Consider the following 16,438-nt stretch of genomic DNA (forward strand, 5'->3'; position numbering starts at 1 on the left):
ACTGTACCTGCAAGGCTGATTGTAAGAGTGAATCTAGTTTATTTTCAACAGCACATACGTCAGTTACTGTTTTGGTAAACAGGTTAGCAGAATTTTTACGTATGTGTATAGTTTTAAACAAGAGCAACTCTTGAAAAATCGCAATTGACAACCCATCGTCGTTATCAAGTGTATTCACAACGGATGCGGAACTTTAATGTCACACTGAAACATTGAGGGTCGTAAGGATAAGGAAGGGCTAGAATTGGGAAGGCAGCAGCCGCGGTCTTAAGATACAGCCCCAACATTTGCCTGGTGTGAAAATGGGAAACCACGGAAAACCATCTTCAGAGGTGCCGACGGTGGGATTCGAACCCACCATCTCCCGAATGCAAGCTCACAGCTACGCGACCCTAACTTGCTCGGTATTTAGGATACTCATAACCTGCATAGAGCATCATTGTATCATTTTCAGAAAGAACTTGGTGTAAGCTGTGCTGTCAGTAATTAGAAGCACAACCTAGTTACAGTGAAATGGTTTGCTAGCACAAGCTGTTCTTCAACACACAACATTTCTTACTTTTCTGCCACTTGAATAGTGCTCACCCACAGTTTTTCGCTATCACATACAGCCCAAATTCTTCGTAAAGTTCCTTCGTTACTTTTTGGGGGATAGTTTTTCCTTGGTGTGTATTTGTCTGGAGGCTCAAAATTAATGTAAATTAGTTTTGTTTACGAAATTTCTCAGTTTTGGATTATTTATTTTGCCAAGAGGAATGTTGGCGCAAAGAATCTAAATAACACTGGCGGTATGTGGATGGGCCTACATTTCAAGAAGCTGGTTCATCTATTAGTACGTAATTGTCACTCTAAGTAGCAGCGGGCAAATGCTGAGTTACTTGAGACCGTTGACATGCACTTACTGTTTTACCACATGCTTGGCAAAATAATACTTTTCTGTGGGTAGTGAAAATACGTATTTTAGGATTCCTCTGTGTATTGTTGAAGATTCAGTCTTGTATTTGACTTCACTTTCAGCATTGTTTTGCAGGTTAAGACACATGCATTTATGGTGAATCACTGTTTCAGTAAAAAAAAAAAAAAAGGGGGGGGGAAATTAATATTTCTTTCTTAGAAATTCAGACAAAATCATACAATTATGGGAATGATATACGGACTTGAACAACTAACCTTAGGAGTGACACAATCCCACTATCTTTTGTTGGGGAATATCTTTCCAGGGCATAGTTCAATCTACGGTATTCCCCTTCACCTTTTCTTTCCGCGAGTTAGAATGCTAGTCATGGAGGGAAACAACTTGTGTAGCAAATCAAATCACAGTGATGTAGCCAGTGACCAACCAGCAAGTCTTCGAACTTCCAGAGGGAAATCCATAAATAGGCACAACATTCAGAAAGATTTGTTAGATACACTGTTAGAAAACATTATCGTAATCATAAAATGTGAATAACAGCATCATTTTATAACCGAGAAGCATATTAAATTTTATTTCAGATTTCAGATTTATGTGCTCATGGATTTTCTTAAAATATTTATTTACATAAAAAGTTTGTGAAAATATGTGAAAAAGGATTAGGTTTTGATGGTTGGCGATGGACAATAGGAATAATAAACTTTTAAAACCTACACAAGAAAAATATGTAATCGCATAAAAATGCGCTCTCTTCGTATCGTTATCTATTCATTACATTTATTTTAAAAAATTCAATCACACTGTGAGATGGACATTGCCTTGTGTTTCTGCTGGAGTCGGAAAGGTTTCTGACTTGAGGAGGAGAAAAAAAAAAATTGATTTAACACATATAACTTAGTAACAACTTAATATTTATTTTACAGTTAGCAAATCACATATGAGATGGACTTAAGACTAACACTCAAATTATCTTTCCTTTTATACAGAGACTAATCTTAGTATTTGCAAAGTCCTTTTGTTCATGCAACCAAGCAGTAGTAATAAAAAAAAAGTTTTTCTCAAACTACAAAATAAAACATTTTGTTTTGGAGTTAATCTGTGAAAACCAGAAACCTGTATGTACAAGGGCTAGTTAAACAAGTTCTTACTGTCTGTGGCCAACTTCCTTTAAAATGTGTCTTTGATTAAGGAATATTTATAATCTCATACATTAACTTGTATTGTAGTTAACTTCTGATCACTGTTGTAATTTTGCTTGGAACTCTTTATACAGTTGCTGAATGATAAGAGTGATGATGATGACCGTGATACTCAAGCTGATGTGAAGAAGCGCAATGAACTCCTTCAGCAACTGTTAATACCAATTAAGGATCAGGAAGAAGAAGCTAAACCTTCAATGAATCTTGATACTGGACAACATAATGATCCAGATGATCCTCTGTTGATAAGCCTTGGCTTCCGTAGCTCTTCTTCACCTTCACCTCCGTCCACCACAGACTCGATGGGTGGGTTGGGAGTTTCGTCCCTCATTGGCCAGCGAAAAAGGCCCAGTGATGAGGGTGATGAGAATGGGGCAACGTCGAGTAAGATCCGTATATCTGGACCTGGCATGTCTCTGCATTCGGGTTCGCAAGTGAGTTCTTCTGGTTCTGGACCTGCTGGAGGTAGCAGTAAGCTGAGGGAGAAAAACAAGATGCTGGCCTCTCTTTTGGCCAAACAGCCATCACTGCCAACCACCATCCCTCCAATTCCGGCATCGGTTATATCGGCGACACCTCAGGAAATACTGCCTCGTGTGGATAGACCAAAACACACACAAAGTAAGTACTGTTGGTATTTTTATTACTTTTGACTTGCTGGCTTTCTTTGTAAACATGAATTATTATTTTTCATAGCGATAATTCTTGTTGATGATAAAATTTAACAGGATTTTTGAATGGAATACAAAGAAAAATGGCTTTTTTAATAGGTAGGAGATTAAATTAATTATTAATCTAAAATGTACTTTGAGTATAAAATATACCGAGCTCGATAGCTGCAGTCGCTTAAGTGCGGCCAGTATCCAGTATTCGGGAGATAGTAGGTTCGAACCCCACTGTCGGCAGCCCTGAAAATGGTTTTCCGTTGTTTCCCATTTTCACACCAGGTTGTACCTTAATTAAGGCCACGGCCGCTTCCTTCCCACTCCTAGCCCTTTCCTGTCCCATCGTCGCCGTAAGACCTATCTGTGTCGGTGCGACGTAAAACAACTAGCAAAAAAAAAAAAAAAGTATAAAATATGCTAACATAGATGTGACTTCGGAATATTCTCATGATACGATTCGTTATTATTTTGAGAGGGGGCTCGATTAACAGGTGTGTTTTGGAAGATTTTGGGATGGGAGGGGGCTTTCTCTTTACTCACACAATATTTTAAGATAGATTTTCAGAGTTTTGCCTAGGAAGAACAGCTCTGAAGAATTAAGGGCAGTGCTGAGATCCTACAGCATTGATCACTATGGAAAAGATTATTCATGTTGAAGATGTATTGATGAAGAGTTATCATTGTTTGTCTAACAGGAGATGGAATCAAACATCACAAGCCTTTGTGGATGCTTTGCTCCTTATGGCTGACATTGATGGAAGATAGTTGAGGTGATATCATCATCATCTTCCTCTTCTTCTTCTTCTTCTTCTTCTTCTTCTTCGTAGCATTGCCTCACAAGAGCAGGGATCTTTGAGTCCTTAAAAGCCATTTTGCATGGTCATGGACGTCGTTTGGCCTCAAGCCAATGTCCCTTATATCGTCTTTTTTGACCGTCCATGTGGGTGTACACCGTTGATGTCAAAGTGGAAGGCAAGGTGCTGCATGTAGAACAGCGTCATACCATCACAGGTGTCTTTCTTGCATTTTCTCCCTAGTTGGCACATTTTGGTTCTTCACGTAATTTATAGTGCTGGTGACTTCCTTGGATGTGGGTTTTTGGGATGCCTTGAGGAGTAGGTGGATGCGGGAACTCACTGTAGATATCTCATCGAAATGATGTTGCCAGTGTTTGAGGAACTCACACCCTCTTTGTTCTTCACGTAGACATAGTGTTCAATATCCTGTGCTTATCTGGTTGGAGCTTTAGCAGGAGAATCAATATTTTTCTCGCTTTTTTTGGTGTACAGTGCTCTGTAGAGGTCACTGTACTGACAACAGATTTCTTGGACTTTTGTTTAGCTGTTATATGTATTTCTCTCTTCTCAGTTGTCTTTTGAGCAAACTAGATTCTGGATGTTGGAGACTTTTGTTGAATCTGATACGTGCTACTTATCAGTACGGTATGGTGACTAGGATTGCTTTAGCGGTGGCTGTGACTGATGCACAGACCAAGGCTGCCTTTGTCATATAGATTCCACCACTTAATCCTCACGGGGTCTGTGATTAGTTTATGCTGAGGGGCAACGTAATCGGAAAGTATGACCATCACATCAGTGACTGGTCAAAAGTCGCGTCATTGTACCTGGGTGAAGTTGATCTGGCTGTGCTTCTTGAAGAAGGTTTTGCCAATGACTAGGTCATTTGCCTCAGCGAAGTCCAGGATATTGCATCCATCATCATTCCTTGCCTCCGTGGTAGCTTTAGCCCAACATGCCCATAGAGATCACCACTGAGAAGATCACCAAACTGCTCTTTCGCATAATCATCACGACTTACTTGAGGCGCATAGGCAGAGAAGACTAGCAGCTGGCGGGATGTTCTGTTACATTAAGGCGTGTCTGACACTGTGGTTGGCCTGTAGGGTAGGAGAAGTACTAATACAATTGCATGATGAAAGCCTGGATTCAGTTCCATGGAGTGACGGCATATGATGCTGTTAATGGTGATTCATCTGTCGGATAAGGACATATATCCTTAGTAGTAGAAAACCCCGGATTCTGGTGCACCATAAACGCGTTTCAAAATTTCACAATTTTTGCGTGTCTTTTCTCAGAATTTAATATTTTTTAGATTTTATACCACAGAAAACATGAAAAAATCCTAAAATCACCAGTTTTTTGACAATTTGCACAAAAGTTAAAAAATCACAATATTTCGTTCTGCTCCACAAAATCCTGCAAATTTTTCCACAACTACATCTTTTAACCATTCCCTCAAAATTTTGCATATTTTTTTCTCCGAATTTAATCTCTTTTACCAAAAATCACCCATTTTTTGGGTAAAAATTATCAAAAGTTAATATTTCTATAAAATAAAAAACCTAAAATCACAGAACATACGAGATGTTGTGATAAAACATGGAATAAAGTTCACTGAACATGTCAAACATCCCCCAACTTTGTTCTAAAAACCCGCCAGTACGATGTCGGGAAATAATTTCAAACATTCAACATCAAACGTGAAAAGACGGTAGTACTGTTCAATGGGTTAAATCTTGGGGACAATATGCGTCTGTATTAATGTCGTCGTCGTCGTCATCATCATCATCATCATCATCGTTGACCAACTCCAGTTTCCCAGGTGTGGTATATGAGCCCCTTCCATTTTGTTCGGTCCATGAACCATTCTTCGTTCACAATCCGCTCCCAATCCTGACCTCTTCCCTCTACTTCACTAAGTCTGTCCATTTTTCTCTAGGTCTACCCACTGGTCTCTTTCCCCTGATTTCTCTTTCATACTCCTTTCTTGCAGACCTGTTGGCACTCATTCTTTTCACATGACCAACCCACTTCAGTCTTGCCTTTTGGATCTTCTGGAGTAAGGAGTCTTCTAGACCTACGTCTTCTCTGACTTTTTCATTCCTGATTTTATCTCTCCTGGTCTTCTGGATAATTGTGCAAAGGAACTTCATTTCTGCTGCTTGGAGTTTCGAGTTGTCCTTTCTTGTTAATGTAGCGGTTTCCAGGCTGTATGTGAGGATAGGGGTGTAGTATGTAGTGTCATCTTGGTTTTGAGTGGTACTTCTACATCTTTCTCTGAGTTACCCCAAATGCAAATGCTTTTAAGTCTTGTTGCCCATTTTTCTTTTTAGCGCCTTTAATATGGTATCCATTACAATGATAAATAATAGGGGCGACAGAGCACTAACTTGTTGTACTCCCCTTTTTATCTCAAACCAGTCTGACAGTCCAGAACCGACTTGTACACAGCTTCTGGTTTTATCGTAAAGCACCTTAACTTTTGAAATTAGACTGTCTCGAACTTCAAGCTTTCTCAGGCACTCCCAAATAAGCTCCCTTGGTATGCTGTCATAGGCCTTTTCGTTGTCAAGGAACAGTAGATATAGAGGCTTCTCTTTTTCCCAATGTTTTTCCATCAGCATCCTGACAGCAAATATAAGATCTGTTGTTGATCTTCCAGGCCTAAAGCCATATTGTTCCTCTTCTAAAAGTGGTTCTACCATTTCTCGTAGTCTATTCAAAATAATTATATTTTAAACCATCACTCGCAACTCTCCACTATAATTGAGAAATATTTTTTGTTTTTGTTTTTGGAATATTAGGATATTTACTTTAAAATTCTAATTCGGCTTCAGTTAAAATATATGTTTCAAGTTCTTTATATTCAAAATCTTCACAGTTATATTTATCTCGTTGCTTTATATTTCTACATTCTTTACATTCGTTTAATCTAGATTTCCTGCGTATAGCAAAATTTAAGAATTTCTTACTTTCGTTACAACTTATACAGGTCTTCATTTATTAGTAACAAAAACTGTGTCCAGTATAAGATAACAAACAAATTTATCAATTAAAAAAAAAAAATTAAATTTTTTTGTTTTTATAACTTTTAGTTTTTTTAAATTTTTTACTTAATTTTCTTGAATTTTTTATTTTATTTTTCTTTTTTTAAATTTTTATAATTTTTTCTTAATTTAAGTTAACTAAATTTTGTTCGATTTATATTTCATTTTTACATTTTTTAGTAGAAAAATGTGCAGGATTTTGTGGAGCAGAATGAAATATTGCTTTTTTTTACCTTTCGTGCAAATTGTCGAAAAACTAGTGATTTTAAGTTTTTTCATGTTTTTTTTTGTGGGATAAGATCTAAAAATTACGAAATTCTGAGAAAATACGAGCAAAAATTGTGAAATTTTGAAATGCGTTTATGGTGCGCCAGAATCCGGTGTTTTCTACTACTATCCTTGGTGATATTTGATGGGAAAATGCTACGTGCTAATATCGGATATCATTTATTCATTTCATCATATGAGGTTGATGTCAAGAAGGTCATCTCGCTTCATAACTGACCCCGTAAGGTTGGATATACATAAGATGGTCTAACGATGGACCTCAGGGATGTTGCAACTTGTTTAAAAAAGGAATAATTGTGCTTTGTAGCCAGTGGAATGTCTCTCATCTTGTAACACCTGTCGGTCAGTTATACGTTTATAACACCAATATAAATGGTCCGTTATTGGATTATCTAGAAACTATTCAAAGAGTATACCCTCAGGCTGTGTTTTAGCTTTGCCACTAATACAGTTCCATTCTACACTACTCCTCCACCAAGGCAGCGATCCATCATAATTATTTTTTTTAAATATGAGAGTTCTGATAGGATATTTTCACTTAGAATAGCGCAATATTTTAATTTTTTCCTTTGTGTCCTGTGGGAATGTCAACACACTGCAAAAAAAGTTCAAATTATTCACAAATTTGAATTAGAAACATTTGAATAACCATGTTCTGCTGTAATTATAAAGAAAGTTAATTTGTTGTAAAATATTTTCATTTGTTGTTCACTTATGTAGTATGGATTATGTGGCTGTGTTTTTGTGTGATGGTTCACTTTAATTAAAAATACATTTTATTTTGTAGCGTGGTCAGGGGGCGGTGTACAGCCACCTACCTCCACTGGGAACGTGACCCGCCCCACGCATCCACAGGCCCGTCCACCACATCGGCATCCCAATAGTACCAGCTTCTTGAATCAAATGCTGAGTCCACCAGATCACCAGCAGCAGTCGAACAGTCATCAGCAGAAGCTTCTACAACAGCAGCAGCAGCAGCAGCAGCAGCAACAACAGCAGCAGCAGCAGCAGCAGCAGCAGCAACAGCAGCAGCAGTTGCGAGGGTCATTGAGCCAGCTAGTTGCTGCATCTGTGTCTGCAGCTTCAGGGGATTTCAGAACTTCGGGTTCTGACAGTCCAACCATCTGGGACAGCCAGTCATCAGACCCTGTTCTGTCTGATTTACTTGACCAAGTCATAGATATTGTGCCTGAAGGTGAGATCCAAATAGTTTCTTACTGAAGTATGTTACCAGTAGGAAAAAAGTCAAACTATCATTTAAGCAATCTTGTTACTGAAGTCGACAGGATAATAGTTGAAGCTGGTTCATTTTATATTTAATATTCCAAAATTGATTTGTCAGTATTTGTTTGATATCAGTTGCTTGAAGAATGTGATGTCTCTTGCTCAAAAAGGTATGGTTCTTTACCTTCTCAGTCAGACCACTTGTTTAAAATCCCATCTTTTTATCCATTATTGCCTATTCATGGATGTGGCTGATGTTAACAAATTTAGGAAAGTTCTCCTTACAGAATCTAATAATAATCAAACTAGACTTTCAACCTATTAGGTTGTGTTACATACATTTAATATGTGTTGAAGAGATGTTAAGTACAGAACAAAAGTGGCGAACCAGACACCAGTAGGATCCGAACCCATAACCTCCCGATTTCGCGTCGGTTGCTCTACCAATTGAGCTATGGTGGCCTAGGTCACCTTTGATCTGTTGGAAATGATCTAAACTACAGGCATGGCACTACTAAATGTACACCGAGAATGATCGTAATGGACGCCGTGGTGGCCCAGATATTACTCAATCTCGGAAATCATCCAAGCTCTGAATCCAGTGAAGTTAAGTAACTCTTGAAACATGAATTGTAATACTTACCCCATGCTTCGGCATCATTTGTATCTTAACTGCAACCACTTTTGGTCACCATTTTTAACTTTATTTATTCTTCTTACCTTGAACTAAATACATTGAATTATAGTAATTTGAAATGTCTGTAATTTGGGCATCAGAATTTACTAAAATGGATCCCTTAAATTTAGATAGACTGCTGATTTTCCGATCTCTCTTATAACCCCAGGTTGTACTCTGCGCTACAACAGCTGCCTCAGCCCAACTCGTGCCACGTGCTTTAAGCGTCTATACAATCTTATATGAAATCTTACCTTATAAAAGATGATGGAAGTGTCGTCTTTCATAATGAGGGACTTCATAAACACCATTAGGATTTTCTGCACACCAGTAGTGAGACACACGATCATTAAGATGAAACCAGGCCTCACCCGAAAAGAACGCAAGCTGTGGGTCGAATAAACGATCATTCAATGATGCAAGATACTACTCACAACGGTATCTCACTCTTGTGGCTGGATAAGCAGGTTTTAAACCTGTGCGGTTGTAGCTGTGTGTGCAGAAGGAACCGAAACCGCTACTTTTTGTGCTAATTTTGTGAGTGATTTATTCAGCGACCATTCAAGATTCGCACCAGTGTCATCTGGCTTTTCTTCTGTTAACACTCTTTGTTTGTGCGCACGTTTTTTATTGAGCACTGAGCTAGTAGTTTGAAATTTATTTACAATTATGTCAGTTTTTGGTCTCATTCTCCAGCATAACTACTTCATAAAGAACTTGTTCGAAGGCAAGGTGATGGGAAAGAAAGGCAGAGGGAAACCACAGAAGATCATTGAAGTGGTGGTTGAGATGATGGGATGCCAAGGTTATGGAGAGATGAAAAGGATCGCAGAGAGAAGAGATCAATGGTTGCAGCAACAAGGCAAAGCCTTTAGATAGTAATGATGATGATGATATGTGAATCTCTGCTCATGAAGGAAATTGCTGAACAAATGCATCGCGTACCCGTACTTAAAATAACTTTTAAATACAAAAGTATGGTGTTGCAATGATAACAGCTGAGGTTCAGACTGGCTGCTGATGCTAGGTCGAACACTCCTTGCGCGTCTCCCACACGGCTGCTTAGGTCTCGGAGAATAGAAACAATATCTTCTATGGACAACATTCAGGAGATTGTGGAAGAAGATGAGAAATCGGCAAAGAAATAAGTACTAGACTCTACAAGAGCAAGGAGCTGCGATAGCTGCGTTGTGGCACTGTATGCTATTCTAGAATTTCGTCCATTTTAGAATCCTAATTGGCAACAGTGATAGATTTGGAAGGCAATTGTTATACCCGCTAGCAAGTGAATGCCCATCATGACGATGTGAATGACTTTTTGAGTATAGACGATTCCTTCCTTTCTCTAGTCATTACTTCATTTCTTACAGCAAATTTACTGGTGGTTCCCTCCATCGTTAAGAAGCGCTGACGTATGTACGAGGCTTCTGAATTCTCCCACTCTCTGGTGAGGCTGCGGTTGCGAACTATGATGGGATGCCCACAACAATTAAATGGCATTTTGTTGGTCTCTGCATTCCATTCTGCAGCTATTCGTTAATATTCATGCATAGGAAACTGTCCTCTGGAGTTCAGAATATCATGAAATAATTAAGTTTAGGTGACATTTGTGTAGACTACCACCATCCTTCTCTTCAATTGTTTTTATGGTCAACCATTGTACTGCTATTTTGAAATTTTCAGTCTACCGTACATTTTACGCTCGATGTCTTCCCTCTCACAACAGATTAATGATTAACATACACATTTTTGGAAAATGTTATAAACTTCGTAGGCAGGGTGTTGAAGGTATATTGGTTTTACGTTAGAATTTTTATTAATCATTTTGTTAATGTTGATTTTATGTTCAAATGTGTAGTTTAGCAGAACTCTAAGATAGACATTTAATGCTTATTACTTCTGTTTTGTGTTTCAGAATCGCCTGCTGTTCTCAACATTCTAGATGCAATAGAGAATTCTAATAGCGTTTATCACCAAGATATGAATGAGAAAATGGCGATTAATGCTATCCAGAGATCCTTAATGTTGTGTGAATCAGCTGTGAAGCCTCCGTCATCGCCGACTATCTCCTTGCCAGGCACACCTCCTGCATATACTCCCACTGTGGTGAGATTTGACAGCTGTATCATATTAATATCAGTTTGAACTTGTATGATATCTGTTATTATTTTGTTTTAATTCTCTCCTTAGATGTCAAGTCAGACATCGCAGGCTGGCCCTTTCCCTCCACCACCTGTGTATCAGCAGCGACCAAGGATTAATCCTCAGACTGGTGGACAGCTTGGTGTCCGACCAGGAGCTCCTCCATATGGCATGGCTGGAAACACACTGGTGAATCCGGTAGGTTAGCTCATTTATAATGTGACCAACAAGGTTTAGATTACTTCATTCACCATACAAAATTGCATTCAGATGACAGAGATCCATAAAATGTGCGATTTCTAGTTTCACTCAGAATTATTGTAATTTTATTTAAACAGATTTCTCAGATTATCATTTTTCAGTTTTGTATGATACAGTTTTGCAGGATTTACCAATGTAACTGACAGGAACTTGCAGTAGAGGAAAGAGTTTTAACAGAAAGTCTTACTTCTTTCATTAGTCCACTGTAAGTTCATCTAGGAGAATACAGGTTCATTACTTGAATTACAAGGATAGAACCGCTCCAACGACGTTAGCTAGAGATGGGAAAGGTCCATCTTGAAGCGTTCTTCTCTGTGCCTGCAGACTTCATTACTGTGGAGAATGTTTTATGTTGTCACTTCATCAGACAGGTTGTAATAAATGTAAAGTCAGAGGAGAGTTCATTGAAATTAAATTTGTTTCGTAATGCAACGCTGTACTTTAAAGTTTAACCCTTTCCTGATTCCTATCCTTTCCTGTCTGACCAGGCTTGCCTGGGAGGTCCAATTGCCCTTTTAAGGGCCCCAAAAAAACTTTGATAGCAAAGCCATACCCTTCTTCTAAGTATTTGATTGCAAATTCATGGAAATCAACCATTTTGAACTTACAAATCTTCAAGTCATCACAAACCTTTTCCAGAGCACAAATTCAGAATCCCTTCTCTCCTACAGGATTCATTCATTGCAGTGTGCGTAGGGCCAATTTCTTCACTTGCAGCTTCAGAGAAAACTTCTGCATTAAAATTAGTGTGTTTTGGGGAAATAGCAAATTAACTTCATAGATTCCAGCATCATCCTCAAACAATTCATACAGAATTTTGGGGCAGTCATGACTTGGACTGGACATGAAATATGATTTTGGAATTAGATACTGCTCAACTTATACGTGGCAATAATGCTATTTTGCTTAACGTCGCACCGACACAGATCTGTCTTATGGCGACGATGGGATAGGAGAGGTCTAGGAAGTGGAAGGAAGTGGCCGTGGCCTTAATTAAGGTACAGCCCCAGCATTTGCCTGCAGTGAAAATGGGAAACCACGGAAAACCATCTTCAGGGCTGCCAACAGTGGGGCTCGAAGCCACTATCTCCCGATTACTGGATACTGGCCGCACCGAGCTCGGTGGCAATAATGAAAGCCAGCAGGTTTTTGTGTGTATTGAGTCTGAATGAATTCACAAAATTCTTTTAAACGCTTCCCTGTTGCTTGAATTTCTAACATAGGTGTTTCCAATATTCCAACGTCCAGTGTTGCACAATTACAAGCTTCCTGGGTTGCATTATGAATTATGTGAGAAGGGTGACAAAGGGGAACAATATTTAGTCCTTCAGCTTTGTATACACATTGTTGCCTGTTTGTCAATTAACACCACCAAAATTAACGACTGCATTGTCTGCAGTGAAAATATGAGTTAGTTGTGTCACCTTAATTTTGGTTGGGTCCTTGTTTACGTTCTCAGTTTCTAGTTGCAAAATTTTTGCATGATGATCTGATAATCCCAAAATTAAATTGAATACTTACATTGTAGAACAATGGAAATTAATATAGATGTTGTCTATCGTTGTCATTTACCTGAGTAGGTGTAAAAATGAAGTGTTTTAAATTACAGCTTTAAAGAATACGCATTAGTTGTAATGTTGACAGAAGTGAAGTCTATGTTGAAATCGCTGCAAAGTATTACTTCTGTGCTTTCCAAAGGAAAGTTTAACATAAGCATCCGGTGAATGATAACCTGGTTTGCAGAATTACTTTTTTTTTTACCACAAGGGAGCTTAAATTCTATAAGTTAGTTAAAATTCTAATTCAGAATTATGTACTTCAAGATCCCTCCTTTGCAGTCAGTTCCTGACCTAGGAAAATTACAAAAACCCCCATGCTCTTGATTAACCCGACTGTAAATACTTGCCAGATATTATTAATCAGTTCAAGTTCATCATTATTACACAAATATTCAGCTAAGTAGATAAACACAACATCTTGTATTGAATTTAAAAATAACTTGTAATTCTAAGATTTTATTTTTAAGACATTGAATGTTTTGAAGTGCCTATTTCCACCCTTCGAGTCATTATTTATATCTGAACCCACATTCTGGACCGAAATGTTATGCAGAACAGAACCCAGTTCAAGTTTTCTGGACTAGGCAGTTCTTCTTGTGATCTTTACTGGTAACAATGTTTCTTATTAACCTACTTACATATTGCTTCCAAAGTACATTCAAGTGCATGAAAAGTTCGGTTTAATTTATTGATGTCCAATAGTTAAACTTTGTGGTTTATAGCATTTAGCGTTTTGATTCTCAAATTTAGCGTTTTGTAGTAAATTGTTTAAAAATAGGCATAATTTGCAAAATTGCACACAACAGTTGGGAGTAAAATCATATTGTTTAATCACATATTGCTCGTGATGCAGACAAACATCAGCATAAGATTGCAAGAAGGCGCGCGCGCGCGCACACACACACACACACACACACACACGCACGCACGCACACACACACGCACACACCCCCCCCCCACACACACACATATTTATAAATACAATTTAAAAGTGAAATATTCTGAGCGTATTCATTTATCACAGCACAGCAGACCTACAAGGAAGAGGAATTTCAATGATGACTGTTCGTAGGGGCCCAAATGCACTGCAGTGCTGCCGAGGCAAAAGAAGGAAACTTTAACTTAAGTGCCATCAACATTTGAAGAGGGTCAGTGTTTTTGTCCATTCTAATGTTCTGCAGCATCTGTTTGGTGATACACCTCGCAGCCCTCGACAAACTGATCAACAGTGACACTTCTAAAAAATGGTAACTTATGCTTCAAAGACACAAGTGATTTGGGTTCCAGAGCACTGTTTTGCCCTGCAACTGCAGGATTAAATAAATTGCACACTTCTTTGAAAAACACATTAGTATCACTGACGCTCATGTGCTTTGAGAGCTTAGTTATGCATTTAAGCATACGCTGCTTAAATTGCACCTTAATTTCCTCTTTCTTCATATTGTTTCTGAAACTCTCCAGCAGTTCACTTGTTTCCAATGGAAACCATCCGTCAGCATACCTTTTCAATTCTCCACAAATAGTGGTTAGATCATCCCACAGCTTGTGAGCATACGGGTAGGGTGATCCCTCCAATACTGTGAGTGCTGCATTAATTTTTACAGATATCTGTGAAACAAACTTTATCTGAACTTTCAGCAACGGAAGCATATCCTGATCTCTAAACATATCCAACACTGCATGGCCACTGCTATTCTCATCAAGAGTGAAGTGTGAAGTACTTGTCAAGATACTGGACTGAGTGAAACCACGAGTTCCATCGGGTGCTGACAGGAGCTGGGAACAACAGCACATTCAAATCAGGGAAATTATGTTATAAAAAAGGTAGTAGTTCTTCAACTTCCTACAGCGGAGAAAAGCCATCTTAAGTTTTGAAACCAAATTGTTCAACTGTGACAGTTCCTTGAGAATAACATCCCCCACAATATGTCTGTAATGCCTGGAAACATGTACCCATGTATCTGGCTGAGTCTGATACTAAACCCAGCACGTTTTCATAATCAGTATTAGAGTCTTTGAGTGCATCAATGATGGCTCGGCTGCTTGATGTCCCATTGGCAGCATCCAAAAATGAACAGCTTGCCAAATAAACTTGTTGTTCTGCAGTTGGCGTGATCATCCTGAATAGAACAGCAAAGACACATCTGCTTCGGCTGTCTGACATCTCGTCTGCGATTACTACAATGGGCTTCCTGTCCAATGCCGCATTCACCTCTGCCCTTGCTGAATCTCCGCAATGTGGAACATAATCTCGGCTAAGGGTACTGACTTGAGGTAGATCTTCTGATCCTGGGACGTACCTATGGGGCCAATAACATTTCGTTAAACCTGTTAGTAATAATAATAATAATGTTTAGAAGTAAGGACAAATAGTTAAAGATTTCGTGTAATGCTGGCCTAGCGAATCACTGAATGAGTTTTAAAGCTTTTCCCTATAAACGTCTATTTATGTACATGAAAACAAGTGATTATTTTACATCCTAGATGGTCTATTAAATTGTAACATTTTAAAATAACATCCACCCACGCCCGTTTGGTTTTTTTGGTTGAAAATTTGAATAATCTAACTTAAAATTCCATGTGAAATCGTCATATTAGGAAACTTGCATCTACGTTGTTTTTGGTCGAAAGTTCACCTAACCTAAAATTCAACAAGGCCATATAGCAATTGTTAATACTTCAAAACAACCATCAACATGGTTCTCTTTCCGGGGGGGATGAGGAATATAGGCTGGTTTATGAATATTTCGCAGTAAGGTAGGCTATGCCACTTAAGATGGTGTAAATATATTTTAAACACAAATATAAATAATGCCCAAAAATATATCTGAAATCGACACTTATTTTTCAAGGTAGTCTCGGAAAGCAGAATGGTCCAGCTTGTGGATGGGGATATTAGTCTTCAGGCACATCTTCACAGTATCCTCAATGAACATTTGTTTCTCGCTTTTTGCTCGTTTTGCCTTTTCATCCATTTGTACTAATATTGTGGCTTGCCACTTGACGCCATGCTGTTCACATGCTTTTGCTTTTGCAGTGTTTATCCAAAACATCTTTCTTCTTCCATTCAAGTCTTTGATTGCAAAGTCGGCCCATCAGTATATCTGTATCACTTACATAAAATTGTTCTGATTTGTAACTCTCGGCATGCTGTTTGATCGTCACTTCGTTTCCGCCCATGGCTAACAGACAATAAATTCACTACCGTACACTACTCAACACCTATGTCAAGAATAACCTACTATGATCAAGAGTCAACACAGGTGTGCTTGAAAGCGTTACCTGGGTTCCCTAGTGCTGAATCGGTAGACCTTGGTTATCTTCGAGATTCGTATTGGTAACTGTTGAAACACAAACTATGAATCGAGTAGGCAACGTCGTGAGACATCTGGTGTAAACTTTACGTACTAGTACTGTTGTTGTATACACAGTGGAGCCTAAATATAGAATTCATGCTCGGAACAAGATTCACATTGAGAAATGTTATATGTGTGAGTGACACAGTTGTTGGCTTAAAATAATAAAGGTTCAGAAAAGTCATATCGATCGACCACACTATCGATTGAGTTCATATTTCATTTCCATTCAGTTGGCAGTATTACCGGAACCGGGAGAGCTCCCTCCTTACTCCTCAACCCTGTAAAACCAGGTATCATTGAAAGTT

The 16,438-nt window shown here is 38.6% G+C and overlaps 1 protein-coding gene across 6 annotated transcripts in view; it reads left to right on the forward strand.

The window, feature by feature from the left end:
• Positions 1 to 16,438, forward strand: part of tai (taiman) — a 433,432-nt gene that overhangs the window by 326,142 nt on the left and 90,852 nt on the right. For all 6 annotated transcript variants that reach the window (XM_067145001.2, XM_067145000.2, XM_067145002.2 and 3 more), the window contains 4 exons: positions 2,187 to 2,733; positions 7,700 to 8,107; positions 10,728 to 10,918; positions 11,003 to 11,152. In XM_067145001.2, coding sequence (XP_067001102.2) covers positions 2,187 to 2,733; positions 7,700 to 8,107; positions 10,728 to 10,918; positions 11,003 to 11,152 — 1,296 coding nt within the window. The remainder of the gene's footprint in view (positions 1 to 2,186; positions 2,734 to 7,699; positions 8,108 to 10,727; positions 10,919 to 11,002; positions 11,153 to 16,438) is intronic.

Source organism: Anabrus simplex, chromosome 4 (genome assembly GCF_040414725.1).
Source record: "Anabrus simplex isolate iqAnaSimp1 chromosome 4, ASM4041472v1, whole genome shotgun sequence".
NCBI classification, from domain to species: Eukaryota; Metazoa; Arthropoda; class Insecta; order Orthoptera; family Tettigoniidae; genus Anabrus; species Anabrus simplex.